The following is a 24,870-nucleotide window of genomic DNA, read 5'->3' as shown; positions in this document are numbered from 1 at the left end:
AACATTTAAAAGTTTTTAGAGCATACGTATAAGCCCTGGTTATTAATTTGTTTGCAATTAACAACATACGTTACTTCATGCTTTCTGAGGGTAGGGACCATGGCTTAATCATCGTTATATCCAGAGCGGTACCTAACAGAGTGTCTTGTAAATTGCAGACACTCAGTAAGACTTGTTGAATGAATATATGGCTGTTATTCACAGATTTACACTACCTTCATAACACTAACACATTAACAGTTAAATATCTCATCCAAAGCTTCAGTGGTGAGACTGCACATAAGAAGTTAGAAGTTTGGCTGCCATGGAGTAACACAGAAGCAATATAGTATATAGTTAAGCATGGAGACTAGGGAGCCATATTACTGGGCTCTACTCTGGGCTCTACCAGTAGGAGACCTTGAGTCAGACTAAGCTTTCTGTGCCTCAAATTTCTCCCTAGTGAAATGAGAACAATAAAAACCTAATCCTGACTTGTGAAGATTAAGTAAATTAATACCTGCAAAATATTTGAAATGGGATCTATTTTGTTATACAAGTGGAGACATTACAGGTTTATTTTTATTATTTCCATTACTATGATTATTATTTATAAAACACGCCTCCCAGGCAAAGCTGCCAATCATGTAGCTTCATGAAATGCACTGTATATTTTTGTTTTGCATTACTGGACTATTATCTTTGTTTTAGGAAGTAGTTCAATAACTTGAAAATAAATTTTATCTATAATTTGATGAAAAGAAGGCAAAAGGATTTCCTTACAAATCACTCTTTATAAGTGTTTGATTTAAGTAGTCTTTAAAATCTCAGAAACCACCAGGATATCCTGAATGCATGATATATTTGATTTGCAAGTTAGATCAGGATTTGCAAAATTACTTTATAAACAGAGTTACTCTGTTTGAAGACGGTAATATGCATAGTTCATCCAAGCTAGTGTACATGATATATTTAGTTCTAATGAAATGTGACCTAAATACATTAATGTAACAGAGTAGTTTTGGAATTATTTGTTTATAAGGCTAGTTACTCCCACTTTCCCGTTGTTTCTTCTTTCAGAAGCTGGGAGCCTAGCGAACATATTAGAACCATCCATCTAAATTCAACTCTCAGGGAAAAATGGAGCTTGATCAAGCCACAGTTTTGACCAAATGGGTACTTGTTCTAGTGTTTGTTTGTTTGTTTTATTTTTTTTATTTTTTTATTTTTTTTTAAAGATTTTATTTATTTGAGAGAGAGAGAGAGAGAGCACAAGATGGGGGAACGGGAGAGGGAGAAGCAGACTCCCTGCTGAGCAGGTAGCCTGATGCGGGACTCGATCCCGGGACTCCAGGATCATGACCTGAGCCGAAGGCAGTCGCTTAACCAACTGAGCCACCCAGGCGCCCTGTTTGTTTTATTTTTAATGATAATGTGGTGAGTATATAAGAACAGACTTGCATTCCAAGTAAACTTTGAAATTAGTAAAGCATCTGGGGAAAAGTATAAGATACTATTTAACTCTGTGAAGACAGGAAAATTTATGCTTTAGTTCTTAATTTTTCACAAATTTATATTCTCATTAGAATTGATGACTCAGATGGGAAGGTGCAGTTAAAGTGTATATAAAGTTATTATATAGAATCCATGCTGATATTTTTTAAAATTTGTAAATACAGTGAGAGGCTATTCTTGTTGAATTCTTGTACTTCTCTTCAAAGTATATAAAAATCACTATGATTAAATTATGTTAGTGAGGCCAAATGCATTTTGTAGAGATGTAGTATATAAATGCTATTCCCATTAAAATCCGTATGCCTATTTTTATTAGTTCAGATATCTTTCTACAGATAAATATCTGTATATCTGTATGCATGTATGTGTGTATATAATATATATAGTGTATATATTATATATATAATATACACATATAACCATATAGAACTTTAAGATTTATGAGGTCCCCTAGGGCATACAGAGTAACAGTTCTCTGGAACAGTAGTGCTAAGTCTATGTGCCTGGGGGGCGCCTGGGTGGCTCAGTCGTTAAGCGTCTGCCTTCTGCTCAGGTCATGATCCCAGGGTCCTGGGATCGAGCCCCGCATTGGGCTCCCTGCTCCGCGGGAAGCCTGCTTCTCCCTCTCCCACTCCCCCAGCTTGCCTTCCTGCTCTCGCTATCTCTCTCTGTCAAATAAATAAATAAAATCTTTAAAAAAAAAAGTCTATGTGGCTGGGCCCTAAAAAGGGAAGTTCTCCAAAATATCTGTTCAAAAACACAGTTTTATAATGCATTTTAAAAATGTGCAATATTGTAAGATACCAGGAAAGAAAAAGTCAGACAAAACCAAGACCCCCCCCCCCCCAATTCCTTGTCTTTCTTTTATTCTTGTTCCTCATGTGGAAATCTTCTTAGAGACTAGGGTGTTAAGGATAAGGAATTTATAAGAAGTGACCCCCCCCCCCCCCCCCCCCAGTTCCCAATCCCATTTGTGGGAGAATAATCCAGACAAATTCAAACAGAAGGTTTTGCACTGCCCTAGCCTGGGCAGAAACAAATTTAGATTTACTGGCAACTAATTAGTTGTCAATTCTTCTACAGGATTGGTTGCCTTAGGACATGCACCAAAAGGAGTGGGTAGGAAGAGCTTAGTCACGACCTACCCAGGCTGGCTCTCAAATCACAGGCAGTGCACTGTGCTCCATCACAGAGAGAGAAGAAAGAAATCAGACTGGATTTGTCGGATATTTGTGGAAGCTGGATGATCCTCGAAGATATTTGGCTGGACTAGCAACACAGTGAAATATCAGTATAGATACAGCAATAAAAGTAGAGGTCCACTGCCTGCAATAAGCTTTTCTGATTTCCATTTCCTTTAATGTGCTTTGAAGTCAAATCACAGCGACCCAACTTCAATAACATTGGAGAATGTTTTGTGGGGAAGAACTAAGAATTATGGTTTATAATGAATTTTTGGAATCTAGTTTTTACTGAAGTCTGTCTCAAGTAAGTGCACACCCAAGTCCAGAGACTGTTCTAACATATAGTTTAAAAAAATGGTGAAAATCATCGCAAATAGCTTGAATTTTGTGAAGTTCCAGGTAAATGGGTCATATGACAGTGAGATTACAAGTTTATTAAGGGTGCTAATGGGAAAGCCTAATTTTTTTTAGAACGAATCATTCAAATAGATACAAATTTTGAGGTAAAACAAACAAACCTAAAATCTATAATTCAGCATTGGGATCCAGAAAAAAATAACTACACTGGTAAATATGAAAATAATCTATGAGGATATTTACAAAAATTGTGACATTCATAAGAGAGAAATTTTGTGGCGCACACAGTTAAGGTCGAGAAGAAACCATGAACTGTTCAACTTCCATGATCAAAATATAAACAATTTAGTAGTAATATAAATGGCAAAGTGATAGAGATCTTAATGAAGATTGACTCACAGAAACGGAAAATAGGATATTACAGTAGGAAGTAAAGTGTTCACACCAATAGATGTTTAGATTCCCTAGTTGCAAGGTTTTAAATGGCATGCTTTTTATCTTGGTGAATTTCAATTAGACTCTGCAATGGGCAAGTCAGGAAGGGAATATTAATGATGGAGGAGAAGGCTGGGGTGGTGTTCCATTCTTCACAGAGCCAGCTAAATAGGAGAGCAAATGTTTGTTTAGGTTGTAGCCTATTAAATGCTCATTCAGAAAGTGGTGATTAATAGGTTAAAAAGAACAGCTTGAAATATTTACAATGTAAAGGTTTTACTCTCCTCACATAATCTTCAAGGCAAAGCTAAAATTTACTGTAGATTAGCAGTGTCTGTTGTTATGAAAACTGCACCATCTAGGAAAAACATCTGAATTTTTGGTTCATAACTAACGAAATTGAAGTGTTTGGCACATATTGACTCTGAATGTAATATGAGAAAAACATATCAGCATACTTATCTTTTTCCCCCTTTTAAAGTGTCTAACGTTTATAACAACTTCTTGAAGAGATAAACACCCGCTCTGCCTCGCCTTAGTGGGATGTGCGTAACATTCTGTCTTACGTGCAGTACAAAAAGGAAAATATCTTTTCTCTCCTTTTTTCTGTTCAAGTTGCACGTTTGGATTTTATCGCCTCAGATAAAATAGAAGATAAATGAGACAGATCAAACACAATACTGAAAGTGTACTATGGGAGTGGAATTACAACAGGTCCCCTTTACCAGCAAAAAACCCTACAGGGGGAAAACCTCAAACCCTGCGAGACTTCATCTGCCCTCCGCCCCCCCTCCGTGCCCCCACCCCAAGAACTGCAGAGGTGGTAGAAGCACAGCATGTACCTTTTTGCTGGGGTGGGGTGGGTGCGGGGGTGCGGAATGTAAACTTTTTTAGAGCTTTGTTGATTGAGTTTGATCATCACGTAGGGAGGACGCCCGTTAAAAGACGTTGGGGAAAAGAACTGCCGAGAGTGAGCGGGAGGTTTCCCCAAGGTGCAAAATCTGCAAATGGACTGGAGAGAAGTTTCCAGCCCTCTGAGCTTTGAGGGGAAATTGGTCCTGATTGCAGAAGTGTGAAGGAATGAGTGGTATATCAAGAGGGCTCAGGAAATCAAAGAAACTTCCTGCTGTCTGATTCCACGCAACATGCGTTGAACTTGATCCTGCGTGGATGCGCTGATGACTAAGTAGAGGCTGATTAGAGTCCCCTCGCCCTCCAGCGGGAGTGGTACCTCTTTACCTCTCCTCAGCAGCCACATCGCTCCAGAGCCAGGGGATGTTGGCGGGCGGGCGGCAGGGCGAGGCCCCGGGGATCTAGGGCCGCACAGACACACTGCGTTCGCGACTCCGCACCAACACCCACTGGCAGCCCCCCTCCCAGGAACCTCGGGGCCTCGGGGGAGCCCCGGCGGGCCGCCGCGGGGAGCAGTCGGGGCGGCGCGTGGGCTCCGCTCCTCCGGCGGGGCGTGGGCGCGGGGAGCAGCGCTCGGGGCGCACCGGGGAGCTTGCCGCCGCCCCGGGCTGTGCCGCTGCAGGTGCCCGGCGGGGGGGGTGGGCGGTTACCCCGGATCCAGGCGGGGGTGGGGGTCCCTGCGTTCCCGGGAACCTCGTTAGCCCTCCTCCCGGGCCTGGCTCCTCCTCCTCCAGGCGTGGGGCTCGTGCCCGCCACAGCCTGCGCGCACCGCGCCTCGGCTCGCGTCCCCCCACCCCGCCCGCTCCTGCCAACGCTTCCCCTCCTCCTCTTCCTCCTCCTCCGCCCATCACCGCCACTACGGACGCCTTTGCCTCCATCTACTCCTCGCACCGCGGCCGCCGCTCTCCGCGCTCCCCTCCGGCTTCCACGAGCCCATCGCTCCCCGCTCGCTCGGCTGCTGCAGTCGCTCGCTCGCTCTCTCACTCGCGCTCTCTCTCGCTCTCCCTCAAGTTTCCTATCTCCTCAGATCAGGGCAAAGGGAGGAAAACAGCCGATTCTGCTTGCTGCTTCAGGTAAGGTCGCACACGTCGGTCCCAGGAGGGACCCCTTCCCATTTGCCTTTGCCTCCGGTGCATGCCTCGTCTCCCCCACCCCACTCTCCGATGCTCCCTGAAGCCCGGGAGGTTCGGGTCGCCTCCTCCTCCACAGCACATCTGAAAAAATAATTTCGATACTCATCACCAGAAGCGTATCTGCAACTACAATAAGATCCGAGACGCCCGCCCGCCCGCCCGCGCGGCAGGCAGCACGTTAGCCTGGCTCTTTTCTAGTCTTCAACTTTGCACGCTGTGATTGCCGCTGCGTGCCGGCCGCGGCTGGATCCGGGAGCCTCACGCTCCTGCTCCGATTGTGGTCCTCGGCCCCGGAACAGCTGTCCAACGCGTCGTTTCGCAGCAGTTGATCCGAACCCGGCTGCCTCCAAGACGTGGTCCTGGGCAAACTGTGCCTGGGCAGGGAGGGAGGTTCTTTTCTTTTCTATTATTTTAGAGGGAGTGAAGAAGTAAAGACGTGAGGACTGCAGTTCACTGTAATGAAAAGAATAATCGAAAAAGTGGGCTAGCCGCCCCTTGCTTTCCACGCTGGGGTTGCGGGGGTGGTCTTGGTTGTTGAGGAGGTTTTGGCACCAAGTACCCATCTCTCCTCCCCATTTCACTCTCCCCTCCGACCCATTCTCTTTTCTAGCTCCTATATCAGTTCAGGGTCCCGTGTGTTATTATTACGTGTGTGTGAGCACAAAACAGTTTGCTGACGATGGGGCTGGGTGTAAGTTCCTGGCAGAGCAAAGTCTGATTATTTGGTCATCTTGCTGTCAAAAGAAAAAAAAAAGAAAAGACAAGAGACCCCCCCCCCCCGCACCCCCTCCATCCCCACCCCCCCATCATCACACCCTACACTCGCTCCGTTGGAATAATTCTATAGCTTTAACTCCAATTCTCAGTTGAATTGATATTCTTTGGGGCTATTCGGATGGTGGAACTGAATGTAATTTTAAGTGTATTTTATTTTTCTTCCATGGCTTTACAAAGAGTGGCAATGAAGACGAAATTAAACACCTACAACATGCAGTTGCTGCTGCTGCTTTTCTTGTTGTGGGACCCAGCCAGGTGAGACATTTATTTATTGTATTTGATTTTTTAAATTCAGGGTAACGGTGTGTTTCTTGAATGCTATCAATGCTGAGGTGGCCTTTGAGAAGCTGAAGTATTTTGAAGAGTCAGTTCTAATGAAAAAAGGTTGTATCAGGAAACTGAACTATGAAGTGGCAGAGGCTATAAAAAGTTCACTGCTTCTTGTTTTTAGTGATAAAATACAAAAGTAATCAGAAACATTTTCTTAAAAAAAAGAAAAGGAAAGAAAAGAAAATCTCCAAAGAAAAGACTTATCTTTTGGATGGCACATTCTTGCAAGGAATTGAAGTGGTTAAGTTATATGCGTTTATAATAACACCAAGAGTCAATAAAATAGCCAACAGTTTTTCTTTAAGCTAAACAGAAAAGCTAAACAAGCTAAAATGATTTGATTAACTTATTTTTTTCTTCCTTCCTTCTTTCTTTTCTTCTTTCTTTCTTTCGTCTTTTTTTTAATGGTCTTGGCTCTTTTAGTCAACGTAGAAAGCCCAAAGGATGTGTGAGTCTTTAACCTCTAGGTGGAGGTAGTATACAACTTCAAAATCACAAACAATAAAACAAAAGCTTGATTTATTAATCAACTTTTCATATTATTGATTTAGAGATCTTTTATTCCTAAAATGGTTACTGTCATAAATAGTACTTATTTTAAGCATGTAACTAATTTTGTTTTGCCTATGTTCTACAAACATGAAATTAATTCTTATTGCTTTCCAAAACATCATCTTAATTGTAGTCTTTTCTGATTTTTCTCATCACTGGGCATTTTTTATTTATGGTCTAAATTTAGGAAATGATTTTCAAAATATTAGAGGACGTAAAATATAAGAGTTATAAGAATGTTCATGTAACCATTCCTTTTAAAAATAATGTCTTTATTATATCTTTATTTCCCTTTTAATTTTTCATTTTCCTGTCCAAGTAATTGTCAAAGTATGAAAATACTTTCTAGAATTGAGAAGAAATCTCTTCATTAGGCTTATTTTTAATTGGAAAATAGCTCCTCATTTAACACCTTAATACCGAATTTAGAAAAAGAATATGACAGGTGATCAAATAACACTTTTCAGTGAAAACCTCTATGTGGAACTTTATGATTATCATAGTGATTGGTTTTAAAATTAGCTTAAGGTAATATAGAAACTTTTGGTGCTGGAGTTTTGATGAACTAATTTGCTTACATAATTTTTAAATGTTTATCTTTATATCGGTGCGTTAATATTTTCTCTGCCCTCAAGGTAATATTTGTTTGAAGTTGGTTACCAATTTTTTTAATGTATCATGACTATTTTTAGTTACTAGCTGTGTCATCATTTAAATGCAGATGGACTCTGTCAGTGATACTTTATACAATACACCTTGATCAGAATGCAATTACGTATAATCTTTGATTTTAAAGGAGTGAACACACCATGGTCAATTATTAATCATTGACGATCCTCAGTGCTTAACCATATTTCCCTCTACTAGTTTTCTGTTCTATATTTGACCAGTAATGCTCATGCCAGTATTTTATTCTATTATATAAATGATTCTTTTTTTGGGCCAGTAATTTAAATCTCTGAATCATTCTAGGGGAAAAAAATGGCAGTGAAAAGGGACATTGTGTTTTATGCATCCAGTTCCTTCTGCACCAAATTGCTGGATGTCACAAAATCAGGTCTCTGGCTTTCTGATGGAGAAATAATGGAGGAAATCATGGTTTCTAACCCCATGCTGGCGATATTTTAAGACCATTTGTTCTTTCCGCAAATTTATCACGCACAGACACAAAAGTAGCGAGGCATTTTAATCTTTAGGCAATCCCTCTCGCTCTCCTCAGAGACCAGTCAGGAGGGGTACTCCTCCAAGGCTCTCTGCAGCCCTGTGTGTGTTCCTGTTCCTTTCAGACCCCACCTCCACTGCCTGGCTACAGTGGAGTCTGGAATACAGCCAGTGGAGTTTCCCTGATGTCTATATTGCACTTGGCCATTGGGTGGAGGTATACCCAAAGTAAGGAAATAATCTTGGTTTAAAAGAGAAAAATGACATACAGAAAAAAAAAAAAGAAAAAGAAAAGAAAGGCATTTATTAGGAAGATAGAGAAATTTTCTGCCTCCCAGGAGGCGATTTATTTTCCAATTAATATTCAGAACACTGAGTATTATTTCAGGACTCATTTTGGTTATTGTACCTTTCTTAATGCAGAATAACATTACTAATAGTGTCTGCATGTGATCATCTACAGTCATAATATATTCTAGGGGTTGGCTTTTAGAAAAAAAATGAATATTCCACACTGAATGCTCAGTGGTAGAAACCTGAAATAATTTTGACGTCGAACTTCCTGATAATCTTGTATTTAGTGTCCATTTTCAGCAACATGTTTATCTCCTCCACAGATATTCTGGTATTTATAGAAGTGATAAAAGGAGAAAATGGGTGGCCCTAATCTCTTAGAGAGACTTAAAATTCAAACCAAGGAAGAAGAGCATGTTGGCACTTGTACAACACATATGTGTGTGTGTGTGTGTTTGTGTGTGTGTGTATATATATATATCAGCTTGTAAAATTATCTCTCTAGGTTGGTGCTGGCTAACATCCAAGAAGATGAAGCTAAAAATAACATTACCATCTTTACAAGAATTCTAGACAGACTCCTGGATGGTTACGATAATCGGCTTAGACCAGGACTGGGAGGTAACAGTAGTTTTACTTTTTTTAAACTCTCACGAAATAATGCTTTAAAAAGTTAAGAGTAATATTCATAGTCTATTACATTTTATATATGAATTCATGTATTAAAAAACCATAAAAAATAGAAAGGTATATGAAATAAACATTATCTGGGATTACTTTTTACGCACGCACAATGTACTTAACGTATTTTTTAAGACTGCCTAAAATCACAGACAGCCCAGACTTCCTGCATGAAGAGTTCTTAAATTAGTTTATTTATAATAGCTAAGTTTTTCAAACTTAAAGTATATTAAAATGAAACGTTACTGGGCAGCTATTCTTGTGTAGTATCTTCACATTTTACAGATGCCTATTTTCACAGCAGTATAGATATGAAGAATTGAGACACATTAAAAAAAGTATCTGGGTTATAGTTCAACAAATACACAGTTTAGGATTCTATGATGATATTTCTTTACACATACATACGATATTTCTAAAATTAGCACTGGTTTGGCATTCTTGAAACTTGCAAAGATATTTTAGCTATACATTAGCTGTAGGCCTAAATTTATCGGACTGTGGCACAGGTTGATTTTGAATTTAAATGTTAATTTTCAACTCAGAAAAACAAATCTGTTTTTATCCATAATGATAAAGGAAACAAGACTTGGCTAAAATGTTAATTTTTTTTAGTATGTTAAGTTTTAATTATCCTCTAATTATCCTTAGCTAGGTGATACTAAGGAGATTAGGTGAAGGTAAAGTAGGTGTGTAATTCCTAAAGGATTCCGCATCAAAATATTGTTACCCATCATTTATAAATGAGATATATATCTCCATACACACATTTATCACCTGTATATTAAACTTACTTGGATGTTTAGTTTAACCATTAATTAAAAATTAAGAAAAAATAGTTGAACAGTTGATACTAATCAAAGATTTATATAGGTAGCCAGGTTATTACTGGCAACTTTGTAATATGAAATTGCTTATAAAGATGTGCATTGACTAAATGCCTAGACGTTTATATACATATTTTCTTTGAAAAATGTAGGTGGTGGTTAATTCTATGTATATTTGCCAGTGTATGGTTTGGAGTGTCTAGGAGTCAGAAAAAGTCAGAGAAGACCCAACTTATTAAATAAGATGCCATTTAATGCTGTTAGTTTTTACTGGAATCCCTGTGAGGTGTATCTCACTTTAAGAGAAGTACAGGGAGGAATAATACTTAGAAATATGGCCCACTGTATCATTCAGATCAAAGTCAGTTGTTTAATATACACTTAGTTTTCTAAAAGGAAAAACTAAAAGGAAAATAATATTTCTTTAGTAATTAATATTTCTAATGAGCATGAATATAAGGAATCAGTCTCTATGTTAGTGTATGACAGTGAGCTTTTGCCAGACTCATACTGTAGAGGTATGCCCAGCATAAATCTGTCATAATTCATGATGGTGGTTTAAGAGGTAGATTGCCCTAAGGCAGAATTTTTCCTAAGTCATAGATTTTATTTTTTTTTAAATAAATAATGTGCTGTCAAAAATCTTAATATTTGAGCTAGACCTTGGGTTTTGTGTCTGTGAGTTTTTAGGGGAAATATCTACACTGTGGGTGTGAAGCTGGGGAGTAGAAACTACCTGTTTCAGGACGTGGGTCTTGCCATTTAGCTCTTCGTATTTCTTTTGTAATGTCTCTTACATTCTTTTTTTACTTCCACTGTCACCACTCAAGTATGCATCCTTGTCACTATATTACTTGGGTTAAGTGGCTCTTCTTGTCTAGTGTCTTCCTTCCCCAGTCCTTCTCTGATGTTGGACATATGCTAATATTTCCCAATCAGATTAGTTTTCTTTTATTCTTACAATGCTTTCCACATATCCCTCACTTTTCTTGATCATATACCTTCAGGGGCTCCCCTTTGCCTTCAGCAGGTGGCAGGAATAGAAGAAGGTAGTAGAAGGAATATAGGCCTTGGAGGCAGGTAGGTCTCGGTGGAATTTCAGTTCCATCCACACACAAAGCTGTGCCTTGGCCAGATAATCTCTGTTTCCTTTCATTTAAAATGGCCGTGGTCTATCTACCTTTCTGCATTACAGGGTTGTTGAGAGGATTATATAAACGAAAAGTGTATACAAGCCTGGTGCCACGTAGTAGCAATTCAACAAAGGTCTAGTTCTTCCCTCCTCCCTTGGATTCCTAATGTGCCAGTCAAGTTTTTCTACATCCTATTTCTTGGGCTTCATTTTTATTTTGCCTCCCTCTCATCCTCTACTTCAAATGCATTTGTTCACTTTCTCTTGATAATCCATCCCTATCTGCTCCCTTGGCCTTTGGTCCTGTTATTTCCTCTCACTGGAAGAATTTTTCTCATCCTCTTTGATGATCGAAACCTTTCCTTTTCTATAAAGACCACCTCAACACCTCCAGTAAAGATCTTTCTTAACTGAATTGAAGCACCCAGATTCAGTTTTCTCTCTGTGGAATTTCTTCAGCCGTTGTGGGCTCTGTGTCTCATTTGGAACTTGTTATGTGCTAGCTTGGATTATTTATTACCTTTTTGTGTGTCTCCTGTTACCTTAACAAGATTGTAAGCTCGTTGAGGCAGGATATTGTATCATAAATCCTCTATGCTCTCAGCAACTAAATATTGATTTGCATATTGTGGCTATCAAATAAATGTTGATTGCTTGATTAACTTTTCTATGACCAGTTAATCATCTATAAAATGGGGCTGCTCCTATTTAGCTGCCCTTTTAGTTAGAAGTGTTGAGGTGACATGGCGGGCATCATGCTGCAGGATGATAGTGTGGCTTAGTAAAGACCTACCTAATTTTAGATTGTGAAGATTTAGGTAAAATCCCAGCCCTGGTACTGAGGAGTCCTATGACTTTTAAATACTCAGCCTCTCTGGGTCCACATCTGTCATTGATAAAGTGTGATTACTCATACTATTCTTAAAGTATTTGATGAATATGAAATACAATGGTATATGGAAAGAATTTAGCACAGTGACCGGCATATAGTAGAGAGTTAATAAATAACAAAACCTAAAGGACTTTCAAATACTCTCTAAATGTACTGTTGTAAATTTAAATTATTAGGATTACTTCTGCACCCCAAATTCTTAGCCTACATGTTCATATGTCATTTCAAATAGAAAGTCCAAGGAAATTATTTGCATCATTATGTACCAGAAACTAATAAGAAGGAAAAAATGGGTTTCATTCAATTTTAATATATCAAGCTGAACATCTCTATTGATGAAAAATCTGGGTAATTAATCTCAATTATTATTTTCTTTCCCTTATAACTTTAATATAAATGAGTATATAGGAAAGAACAATCAGTTTTGGACTTTGAGTTAGAAAAACTTCTTTTCACTTGGCTCTACCACTTACTAGATTTTACCCTTGCCAAGTTACTTAGGCATTCTGCCCCTTGGTGTTTTCTTTGGGAAAATGGCAATAATGGTATTTTATCTTGAAAGAAGGAGGGTAAATTGAGATTCATATATATGATGAGGATTATACAATACACTGAGTGATAAAATTTTAAGATATTTTATGACTAATAATAGTCTCTTTAAAATTTAAGTTACATCATGCCACTCAACTGCTCAGAATTCTGCAGTCATTTCTACTTCATTCAGAATAAAAATCAGGTTCCTTGTGGTGGTCTCCAAGGCCCTATATGATCTGTTTCCTTATTCTTTCTTTGACCTCACCTCACACAACTCACCTTCTTGCTTACGCTGCTGCAGTCACATTGGCTTCCTCTCTCTTCTTTGAACGCACCAGGATACTCCTTAGAGCTTTTCCCCTGGCTCTTCCCTCTTCCCTGGATAGCCTTTGATCTTACCTTCTCAACGAGGCCTACCCTGACCAACCAAATAGATACTATAACCTGTCTGCCTCTTAATAATTCTGATCCCACTTACACAGCTTCCTTTTTTCCCTTTTTTCTTAGTACTTATTATCCTTTAATATCTAAGATAACTTATTTCCTTATCACTATTATGTCAATTGCTTATTTTTGTCTCTTTTGCTAGAATGTAGGCTCATTGAAGTCGGGGATTTGTGTCTGTTTTGTTGCTCGATTCACTGATACATCATTTATCCCAAGCATCTAGAACAATACCTGGCATATAGTAAGCACTCATATATTTCTGGATTGAATTTTAATTTTATTCCTTTGTTTTATTTTATTTTTACTGTGCTATCATGAAAAGAATTGACTGTAGAACTTACCTGATCCTTAAATTAGTGGAGCAGTTATCTTTTAATTAACACACTGGCCTTCCACTATTAGCATCAGCATATTTTAAGCTGACATCTTGGTGAATTAGAGCTATTATTACACCAGTTACTCAAACCCTGACTTAATGGTTAGCTGTGATTCTGCCCTGAATGGTGTGATTTTGGGTGATTCATTTATCCCATCTGTGACTTAATTTACTCATCTGTGGAATGGCAGGAGGGGATCTACTTACTCTATTTATATCTCACAAGGATATGATGTGGTTAAAGTAAATTAAAATTCTCGAGAGAGCATAATGTGACATACAATTGATAAGCGTTAGTATTGTCAAGAATATGAAGAGAATTCTTCCAGAAGAACATCTTGGGAGGTAGTGTCCTTTGAAAATATGCCATGAAAATACTGGTAGGTCTTGTACATTGGGTAGGCTTCCTTCTTTGTGAGCCTGGAAACTTGAGATGGGCTTGCCTTGATATCTACCAAGACCATGCATTTAGATTAGCTAGAACTAATAACTGAATTAATTTTTCCTCTTGTCTTCATTTTAGCCATTAGAGCTAACAACTTGGAGTATCATACATGGATTTTTACATTCCATAAGAGGCTTTCAAAATGTTAACTGAATAAAAAGAGCAGCATTTGTTTTTTGGACCAGTTTTATGGGGTCATTGGAGAAATGAATGTGTAGACAGGCCTCGTACATTTATGACAGCTAACATCCACAGTGCTCAACAGTGACAACTATTAGAAATGACAAGGCTTGGTATCTAAATTATAGATTCAATCTGGAAAATCTAGATTGAGTACCATGCTTAACTGCATTTTGAAAAGCTGTTTCGAGGAGGATGTCCAGATAGATTTTTTTTTTCCTTCCATGCTCTTGTTTTATACTCTGAAACCTTGAGAAAACTTTATGCTTAAAGCCATGAAAAATACGATGTCAGATCATAGGCTTAGGGTCTGAGGGTCAGTTTCCAACTTCACTCTTGGATGTTTACCTTCAGGCTGTAGAGAGATGGATGACAACACGTTTCTATGAATGTTACTACTCTCAAATTTACAAAAACAAAATATAGTCTATTCAGTAGGAAAAATTAATATAGAAAAATCTGATCTCTTCCAGAACCTAAGAGGAATTCTGATCTCAAAATAGCATCATATTACCTTATAAAGTAATGCTTAAGATCATTGCCTCTGGATACCAACACCTTTGGGTTTGAATTCTGTTGCCACCATATGATAACTACAAAACTTTCAGCGTGCTACTCAATCTCTCCTTGCTTTGGTTTATTTTATTTGTAAAATAGGAGTAAAAATATGGGACTTATTGGTTTGTTGGGTATTTAATTTTTTTTTTTTTTTTGACATCCAAATCCTTTGGACAGTATATGGCAAGCAGAGTAGGAACTCAATACATGTAAGTGTTATTGCTCCTGCTGTTGCAATAGAATGCAATAGAGAGCATCAGCCAGTGTTTCAATTATTGTATAAAAGCTAAGACTTCTTAAAAAATAATAAATTTATAGTACACATAACCCAGTCTTATTTTATTTTTTAAAAGATTTATTTATTTATTTGAGATAGAGGGAGAAAGAGAGAGAGAGAGTGAGAGAGAGAGAGAGAAGGAGCACGGGGGAGGGGCAGAGGAAGAGGGAGAGAGAGAAACTTAAGCAGAGCCCACGCTGAGTGGGGAGCCCGACTCTGGGCTCGATCTCAGGACCCTGAGATTACGACCTGAGCTGAAACCAAGAGTGGGACGCTTAACCGACTGCACCACCCAGGGGCCCCCACATAACCCAGTTTTAAAGAAAGGAGAGGTTGTAATATTTCTTATGTCATTAGGTTCATTTTGTAGACACACCTTTGTATATGTACAGAATCTCTGGAAACAAAGCCAGTCACCAAAGAAGTATGACATATGTGTTGCTCTTTATAATTATTATCATGACATGTAATAATTTGGCATCATCAATTCATGGTAATAAATTTGCCTACAGGAGAAAAGATATAGTTACAGAATAAAACCTTATTATATGACATTAATGATGATTTTAGGGACATACAACCGAAAGCGTGTTCATCAACCTTACCTGGGATTGGGCTAGGTCCTTGAATGGCAAAAACTCTGGGTCTTGCAGCCACAGAGTATGTGCCTGATGCTTGACAGCGTCTTTTGAGGTGATGGGTGATGGAGGCATTGGGACTAAAAGAACGGACAAAGAATAGTCAGAAATCTCTACATAGAATTGGAAGTGAGGAGGAGGGGAAAAATGGGTTGCAAGATGAGCAGGAAAAGAGACCTTGAGTGTTAAGAAGTTCTGGTCTCAAATGGAGGCAGGATAAACTCCAGGACTGGGGCCTCCCCTTCTCTGTAAAGCTGTGATATTTGGCATTCTGCTCCTCTTTCAGCAGCTGTGGTTGGGGCTGACGTTCCCCAAGAGGCCTGAGGCAGCTGAGAATATGGTCTCCCTTCCCTTTCTGACTCTGCTTTCTGGGGTTCCCTGCAGTGTCTGGAGTAGGATAACCTTCAGAATAAGCTGTAGTAGGGAAGAGAAGATTTCAGAGCCTTTTCTGCTCTCAGCCACCATCTAGTCCACCCACTTGAGTTTGCCCAAAGGTCCCAGGGAACGCTGCATTTGATTATTCCGTGAGTGAGAAAATGGAGATCAGTTGGGGAGATTTCACCCAAGTATGCAAAAGAGCTTTTGATACAAGTGTAAAGGACCATTATCATTTGTCATTTCCTGTCTATTTAAAATTATTTTGTGGGAGGCACAAAAGAAAAAGCAGAAAAGTACTGGCTGCCTGAAGTGGGGAGCTTTGGGGAGGCTGGAAACTCTGGGTCTGACCTCCAAAAATCAGTTCCTTCAGTTTTGTCTGGGACCTGTTGTACTACTCTCCCTCTGGCATGGAAGTAATATGGGCTTCATCACAGTGCGTGCTCGCTTAAACTGGAAGCATGGGAATGTTAGGTACAGTTTTCTGGATTCTTTTAATATTTTGACGCAAGACTAAAGAACGTCTTAGCGTTTCTGCACACCCTCTCTAACGCTGTGTTGTTTGTTCACTCCCCGTCAGATGATGGCAGTAAGGCAGGCTTCTTCAGAAATGGTTAGATTGAGGTAGTTTTGCAGAATTCTTTCTCAGTTTGTTGTTTGAAAGGTACATAGCTTGTGATTTATTTTATAGGAAAGGCAGACTGTGTACATGGTAGCAAGGGTATGCATTAGATTAGATGGTGGCACTTTCTTCCCAAATAGCATCTCTCCAGCAAAATTCAGGGTGACATCATTGAAATGCATGACCAAGAGAAAACTACTTAGGTTTTCATAAACTAATGCTAATGCTTTGTTTTCGCCTTAAAACATACTTGGTTAGCCATTTTTTCTTTCAACCATTGCTGCTAGAAAAGCATCGCCCTCAGTCATGATTCTGAGGGATTGTTATTTTTGCTTTTTCAGGCACAAGCATGCCTCACTCACTGCGTTTTCTGGCTAACATTTAAGCTCAGGTGCAATCAGCGTTTCTCTTTTTACTCCCTTAACACAGTGGATAAATTGGACCATAGGCATGACCGATCCATTTGTTTTAGTGTTATTTTTTGATTGCTACAGCTCAATCATATTGTAGAAATCTATATTGGTAGTGGAGATGGCCAAGTGAACAGCTTGGCCAGTCAGCAATTCATTACTTTTCAATGTGTTAACATGGAAAGAGTCAAATTAAATTATTCTAGTATTCTGTTTCTTAACACATGTCTATTGAAGGCTTATGATGTGCCAGACATTCTGCAGAATATAAAGATGTGCAGGGTGTGGTATTGGTCTCCGGTGGTTGAAGTTCCTCAGAGGGCAGATAAGGTAGATACGCTATGATTCTCAAAATAACTTGAAATATTACAACATGTGTTCCATTATGAGAACATGCTATTGAAGTTTAGAGAAGTAAGAATGCATTTTTCTTGTACCATATAACCGTTCTGTATCTATAATCATGTTTCATGCATTCAACTATTTCTTATTAAGGGCCAAGTATTTGCTGAGTCTTATTTTAAATGCTGCAAATATTTTGATGAATAAGACCCAGACTTTGCAGAAATTCATGTCACACCATATTTTGGTTCTTTCTGCCTTTCAGGTGTCCTAGATATTGGTTTCTTCTTTCCCTCCTTAATTAAAAATATCATATAACCACCCTATGTTTTTTTTATTGAACATTATCGATTGTCTTTTCTCATAACGGGAAGAGTGATTTTTGGTATACTTACTGTCAGGCTGAAAATTTAGTCTGTAGAGGAGTATAATAACATCCAGAGAGCATGTCTTTTAGGGTCTGTAGCAGAGGTGTTGAGGTTATTTATGTTAAGAGTAGCATTCTCAGAAGTAGTAAGGTAAGTGTTAATTCCAGTTGAAACTTCTAGACATTTCTCAGTTCTCTTTTTAAAGAAAACTTTTTTGGCCTTATTTTAATTTCTTTTGAGCTAGAGATGAGTTAAATAATAGCTAGACATTCCTTGTGAGATAAAACAAATAAATTACATGATATGTAATGTAATGAGTATTAAGTTTATTTCTTTTGAATTTTTAATGGTCTTGACACCATACAGAATTCTGAAAACTTGTTTTTAACTTGAAATACCTCATCCCTTGAGGTACAGATCTTATCATTTAAAAGTAATGTATAAAAATAACATTAATGTTTAAATCTAAACATATTTCATATAGAAGTTCATCATATCAGGGATATCACTTATGATGAGATATAAATTTTCAAATTCTCCATAGTTGTTTACATTTTAAAGAAAGTTTGATTGAGCAGTAGTTTTGATATCTTTGTATGTTTTTATTATACCTTTTCAAAAAATTTAAAAACTAGTATATAGAAAATATGAGTCCCTTTCCATCTTAGTTTGACGTAAGTTATGTTGTCAATTTTTATTTTATCTTTCTTATGTGCCTTCTTGTTTATTTCAATATTTAAAATATGTTAAAACAGAAGTTTTCACATAAAATTAAAAAAATAGTATTCCATCATAAGAGCATTATTTTAAAAAGTATCTTTATTAGCATTCAGAATGTTAGTTTTTTTTAGGGGAATGAATGCAAAATGTAGCACAAAGATTGTTACAGGAGCATGTGTGGTGACATTCTTTCTGCATAAACGTATTTCAGTATTCTTGGAGGATATGTTTAGTTAGGACATTGTTAATTTGATTTAAAACACAATGAAAGAAAACGTATGGCTCTTCTTCTGATATAGTACCCACAGGAAAAATATATGTCAAAAAGAAGACACTGCTATTTCAAGTATTTTTATGGCGATGGTTAGTAAATTGTAACAGATTTTAGGGATATTTCAGGAATATGATATAATGAGTAGTACAATTGGATTTTGTGTCTGAAAAGAAAAGTCTTTGGGTCACAAGATTAAAGAAGGTTGAAGAGAGGATAAAAATTATAAATGTTCTTTCATAGCATTCCCAAACCTGTATTTAGACTATGTTTTGTGGGGATACCTATGGTATTTTTGTAAGTATTAGGGAGACATTTGACTTTTATTAAAAAAGTAAGAAGATTGGGTGCTTTTAGAACGGTATGTGTTAAAAGCTTTCCAAGACAGAAAAGATCTCCAGACTTGAATTGGAGGAGTGATTTGGAGAGGAAGAGGAATGTCATGGGGGACTTTTAGAAAAGGATGAAAAAAAAAATAAAAAAGAGAGAGGTCCACTTTACCTCTAATTACTCATAAGAAGATTTCAGCTTTTGAAGCAGAAGATGCTGAGTTACTACTTAGATATTTGGGTTGGAGAGTCCAAATGTAGTCAATTATATGAACTCTTTAGAAGCCTTTACGATAGAAATTAAGCAAATCAGCCATAGTCAGAAAATTAGGGTAAATGGAACAAATTCATTTTTGTTACCACGATTACATAAACTCTCCAGTTTCTCAGGAAAGGAAACAGTGGGCTAAAATGCCAGCCAGATTTACATGGAAGATTAAAGTTTGGATACCAAGAGAGAGGGAGGCTTAATTAAAAGAAAATGGAATCACAAGGCTGGTGTTCAGGTCAGGTAGAGGGGAATATGGGAGGGTAGATTTAATTAGTTATCTAGGGCATGTAAGAGGATAATCATCGAAGCAAAAAATGTGAGGCTGGCTGATGGTTGTGCTTTGTAGAATAGCATAAGAATTGTCCAACAGATATCGGAGGAAGAGAAACTGTAGACCCTTAAGAGAATAAGTGGGGTGGCTTGAGGTGATGAAAATGTCATAAAGGAATGGGAGTGAATGTAGAGCCATTTTAAAGGAAGTCGTCATTGGAGCATTCCTGGGAGAACAGTAAGTCTCTTGACAACTAAAATTAAAACTAAGTATCCTTTCGTCTTGAGTAGCTTCTGCCTTAATAATGATAACAGAATTGCAGGATCAAAGATAACTAACTAGAAACTATATATAGAACCACATGATTAGTAGTGCTTATATTAAAGTATGTCGGCATTTAAAATAGATTAAATGTAAAAAAAAGACTCATTATTCTTAAAACATACAAAATCGAGTAATAGTGTCTGAATTCTTAAAGGACCAGGAAGATAAAGTAGCGAGGAGAGTATTTCTGTAGCAGAAGTCTTTTCAACTTCCCTTCTTTCAGGGTTCCCAGATAATCTGAAGGGCTCTTGAAGGTGTTTTTGGCTGCCACCAAACTGATGGTATGACTCATAACTTCAGTGGGCAGGGTGGGTCATTTAGGATTTACATTATTATCTGTGAAATACGGGGCTGTTGGAAAGTCCCATGGGACCCAGCTGCTGACTCAGATTTATACATTTAGATGCAGTTCTGCTTGTTACACTGGTGTTGCCTGCCTTTGTCACTCTCCTTTGACTGCTGCCACACCCAATCTAGATGTTGTCATTTTTGGTGACAGCTTCTAATATAAGCATCTTACTCTCAGACATCCGATTGCCACCAGGTGCAGAAAGCAGTTGCAGGTCCTGCCTTGGAACAGCTGGGGGGTTAAGCAAAACCTACCAGCAGATAAGGAATGTGGGCAGGTGCATGTTTAAGTGAGTGGATATGAAAGTTAGTGGGGTGGAAAGCACATGTCTCCTCAAATCCTTTCCTTTTAGGGAACTGTGTTGTCATCTGTCACTTCTATAATTTTCCCCACCTGGTCGGAGAGGGTGGTATAACACTTTACCTACTTCTGTTTGAAGACATTAGAAGAGGATATAGTAATGCCAAGTGGCTTTTTATAGTGCAAATTTGATGCCAGTTGGAAATATAGGAGGGAGCAAGCCTTGGAATAAAACAACAAAATATAGGTGAAAGAATATTATCATAGCCTATATCCGTTAGGGATGTGTTTGTCAGAAGCTAACAGAAAAACCTATTGACAGTGACTTCAATGGGGGTCAGTTTTTCCCGTAAAAAAAGGTCTGTAGGTAGGTGGCTTCAAGTGAAGACTGAGCTTTTAAGTGATGGCACAAAAATTTCAGGAACCCAGACTGTTTTTATTTTTCCACTACCTCTTCCTTAGCATTGGCTTCTGTCCTTATGCTGTCACCTCATGATCCTGAGGTGGCTGCTGCAGCTCCAGCTATCATGTCCACGGTAAAGCCTGGAATATAAGGAAGGAATGGCACTAGCTCTGTTAGTTCCTTTCATTAGAAAAATAAACCTTCCCAGCTCTTGCAGCTGATTTCCACTTTTAACTCAGCTATTTCAAGCTAGGAGAGCATCTGGGAAAATTGGAGATCTATTAGAAAGAAGGAAGATGCGTTTGATATTCAGTAGGCTTCTAGCAATGCCTGTCACATCTACTGATGCTAATAGAAAAATTACTTAATCTCTTTGTGCCTCAATTTCCTGCTCTGTAAAATGGAAAATATCAGTTCCAATGGTTAGTTGATTTATCCGAAGTACTTAAAACTTTAATTTGCATATGAATAACCTGGATAGTGATTGTCAAAATGCAGATTTTGATTCTGTCTGTGACTATGGAGCTCAAGATGCTGCCTTTGTAACAAGCACCCAGGTGATACCAGTGCTGCTGGTCCTTGGGCTACACTTTGAGTAGCCAGGAAGTACTCAGCTAAGGTTACCATGTTGTACAACCTTCAGGGGCCTCCATGAAGAATATAATGCAATGGAGAGGTTCTTTGAGTGCTCACTAAATGCTGCTGCTGTTGTTGTTGTTATTATTATTATTATTACTACTACTACTATTATTAGTCATGGTTTACTCTGACAATTAGGAATTCATAATTTCTGTTTCTAAAGGTTGTGGTAGTAAACCTTATTTTGATCAGAGCATAATCACAGACAAATTTATTCCTTATGATATGCTTTTACAACATTGCTAGTAAATATTAGATTGACCATTAATTCCTTTGAATATGCTGCATAATATTAAATATAATTTCTTTATTTAGTTATCAGTATGCTATAATTCTACCATATTCTGTAAATAAGAACATATCCCTGTAAAATTGAAAACGCTAATCTCTGACAATGCCGTGGTGGTATTTGAACTTTGCTTAATTAAAATATGTTGGATATTGTAGCTCTTACTAGTTGTGGCAAAAATAATATTGACATGAAGGTTGTAAACTAAACTAGTATAAATAATTGATTATAAAAAACGAATTTAATCCTTAAATATAGTATTGTGGTAAATAAAATTTTGTCACGTGTGTTATCTCCATGGTAGAAAAATAATAGAACTCTCTTCTTGTTGTATTTTCTATTTAAGATGCTTCAAAGTTTTCTTTTTGGACAGATAAAAAATGTGATTTCTTTTAAAACATATTATACCTGGTTTGTATTTGAGTACCTGCCAGAGACCAGATTATAAGTCTGGAGGATCCTAAATTCTTAAATAACTGATTCTATTTTAATTTTAAAAGACACTGGGTGGCTCAGTCGGTTAAGCGTCTGCCTTTGGCTCAGGTCATGATCCCACGGTTGTGGGATCGAGCCCCACATCGGGCTCCTTGCTCAACGGGGAGCCTGCTTCTCCCTCTGCCCGCTGCTCCTCCTGCTTATGCTCTCTCTCTCACTCGCTCACTCTCGCTCTTGCTCTCTCTCTGGCAAATAAATAAATAAAAGTCTTTAAAAAAGTAAAATAAAATAAAATAAAATAAAAGACACTAAGAGGGAAAGGGCCTTTGCTGTGACCAGAAGAGGCTGTGATGGCAAAGCAGTGTATAAAAGCATGAAAACCACTATTTATATACAAAAAACCCTTTTGTTTTTATAAAAGCTCTATGACCTTGAGCAAGCTTGTTAGCATTTCAGTGCCTCAGTTTCTAAAACATGAAGAGGAGGAGATGTAGCTAAGGCCTGCGATGTCCCTTCCATCTAAAATTTCTCTCCTCTTTTGTGGCTTGTTTCAAGGCAAATAGAGTAGAAAATAAGGTTCTTGGAATAGAAATCTAAAACCAATTTTTTCTTCATTGTAGAGAGATAGAGTATGGGCCTGAATACAAGCAAGCAGAATAAGGCGGCTAACCCTCTAAAGTCTGGCCTGCCAAGGAAAGTACAAAGGCTGTTTGCTCTTCCAACTGCCAGCAGTTAGGAGTTTGTACAAAACTAGGTAGTTCCAGTGCCTGAAAATTTCAATTAAGAGCTTCTCTTAAAGCTGAGTAAGGTTTGATTAGGAAGCGATTGGTACAGTGAGGTAATGATAAATGTACAAAATTACATTGACCAATATCAGGGTTTATGTTCCTAAACATCGTTCTACACTCTTGGTGTAGGTGATGTGAATGGCAGCATCTCTTCAAAGCTTACCCTCTGTGACTTCTCCACTCTGTTTGATATTATAGATCTACCCCCTCTTGAAACTCACTCCTGTTAGCTGGGTCTTGGTCTTTTTCCCCTTCTTTATCTGTCTCATTCTTTGGTTTCTCTTTATCTTCTCTCTTCTTAAATGTGCTCCCCAGGTTCTGTACTTTCAGCACTTACCGCTTATCACCTTAATGATTTTCTCAGAACAATCTCATTCAATTCCTTATCCTCAAATATTGACCCATATTTAGACTAGCTCTGGTTCTGAAGCTGTTTTCTGACGTGGATTTGCTTGTTGTTGTCCAGATGAACTCCCTTCTATGACCACCCACGGCTTTCAGGAGCAAGTCCAGAGCACTTAAGATAGTCTCTCCGGACTCTGGCCTCTGCTCACTTTTTTCTCTTCATTTCTCGCTCCTAATCACTACCTTTCACCAAGTGGTTTAGATCAACTGTCCTTGTTTCAGTTTTTATTTTTATAATGCATTTGGCTTTCTCTAGCCTTTACACAGGTTTTTGTTTCTATTGGGGATATACATTATCTTTTCTTCAGGTTCTAGCTTAGACGTCACTACTTTCTAGCCGCCTTACAGGACTGTCACCCTTACACCCACACACACAAACACACACCTCTGTGGAACAAATCATCCATTACTACATTTGGCATAACATGAGTGTGGTGTTTTGTAACTCTGTGTTCCATCTATTGGAATCTAAGATCTCTACAGGCAGAGATTTGTGACTCCTTGTCTCTTGTTCTAGCCCCAGTACCACGGATAGGAGGTAGCTAGTAATCGTAATACCTATTGAATAGATGACAAACTAATGATGAACTGTATCCTTTCATAGATGGATTTCTTAAATTTCCAGAGACTAAATTCACAATTTTATCACCTAAAACTGCTTTTCATCCTGTGGTTCCTAATGGAGTCCGTATTTGTCAATCCATAAGGGCTAAAAATCTATTGAGAAAAGTTTTTCAAATTCTCCTTTACTTTTTTCCAGTCTCCTGACTCTAATTCTGCTGTCCTCTAATGCACAGATAACAACCAATTGATTGGCTTGTTTTTTGGTTTAAAACAAATAATTAACGCATTTAGAAATCAGGACATTTCCAGTAAAAAATCTGGATTTCTATCTTCTCTTTTAAAAATTGCTGGTCTGGTGAACACAGGCTGAAACTGATGACAGAAATTGAAATAGAAATTGAATTGATGATAGCAATTGAAACTAAGTAACAGTTTTCTAAAGGGAGGAGGTATGTCCTTCACATTTAGCCAGAGATCTCATTTAGTTCACGTCATTCAGTCAGGTTACCTGCTTGGCCAGTGAATAATGTGCTGCCCCCTCCAACCAGACACTTGCATGTGAAAAGCCCTATCCTATTTTCTATATTGCCAGATTTTTATTTTTTAGTTAAGTTTTATTATGTAATTCTTTTGCTCAACAGTCTTCAATGATTTTCCTTTTTCTCACTTTCCAGAACACAGTCTCCAGTCTGTATAACAGAAATCAGAATTAAAGGGACCCAAACTCTATTACTCCCTTGGGCAGTTCTAATAAAAGAATGAGTTGAATTATAGAGACC

General features: G+C 38.2%; 1 protein-coding gene across 6 annotated transcripts in view; it reads left to right on the top strand.

Annotated features, from left to right (window-relative positions):
• Positions 1-5,263: 5,263 nt before the first annotated feature.
• The window catches only part of GABRA2 (gamma-aminobutyric acid type A receptor subunit alpha2), a 120,797-nt gene continuing 101,190 nt past the window's right edge, over positions 5,264-24,870 (top strand). For 3 of the 6 annotated variants that reach the window (XM_032400299.1, XM_032400295.1, XM_032400298.1), the window contains exons 1-3: positions 5,264-5,455; positions 6,470-6,547; positions 9,135-9,250. In XM_032400299.1, the coding sequence (XP_032256190.1) occupies positions 6,477-6,547; positions 9,135-9,250 (187 nt within the window). In that variant the 5' untranslated portion in view covers positions 5,264-5,455; positions 6,470-6,476. Of the gene's footprint in view, positions 5,456-5,721; positions 5,906-6,469; positions 6,548-9,134; positions 9,251-24,870 lie in introns of those variants that run through there. The other 3 variants (XM_032400297.1, XM_032400300.1, XM_032400301.1) reach the window with 3 other exon arrangements.

Source organism: Phoca vitulina, unplaced genomic scaffold (assembly GCF_004348235.1).
Source record: "Phoca vitulina isolate PV1807 unplaced genomic scaffold, GSC_HSeal_1.0 scaffold3, whole genome shotgun sequence".
Classification (NCBI taxonomy): domain Eukaryota; kingdom Metazoa; phylum Chordata; class Mammalia; order Carnivora; family Phocidae; genus Phoca; species Phoca vitulina.
This window is presented reverse-complemented; position numbering and strand designations above follow the sequence as displayed.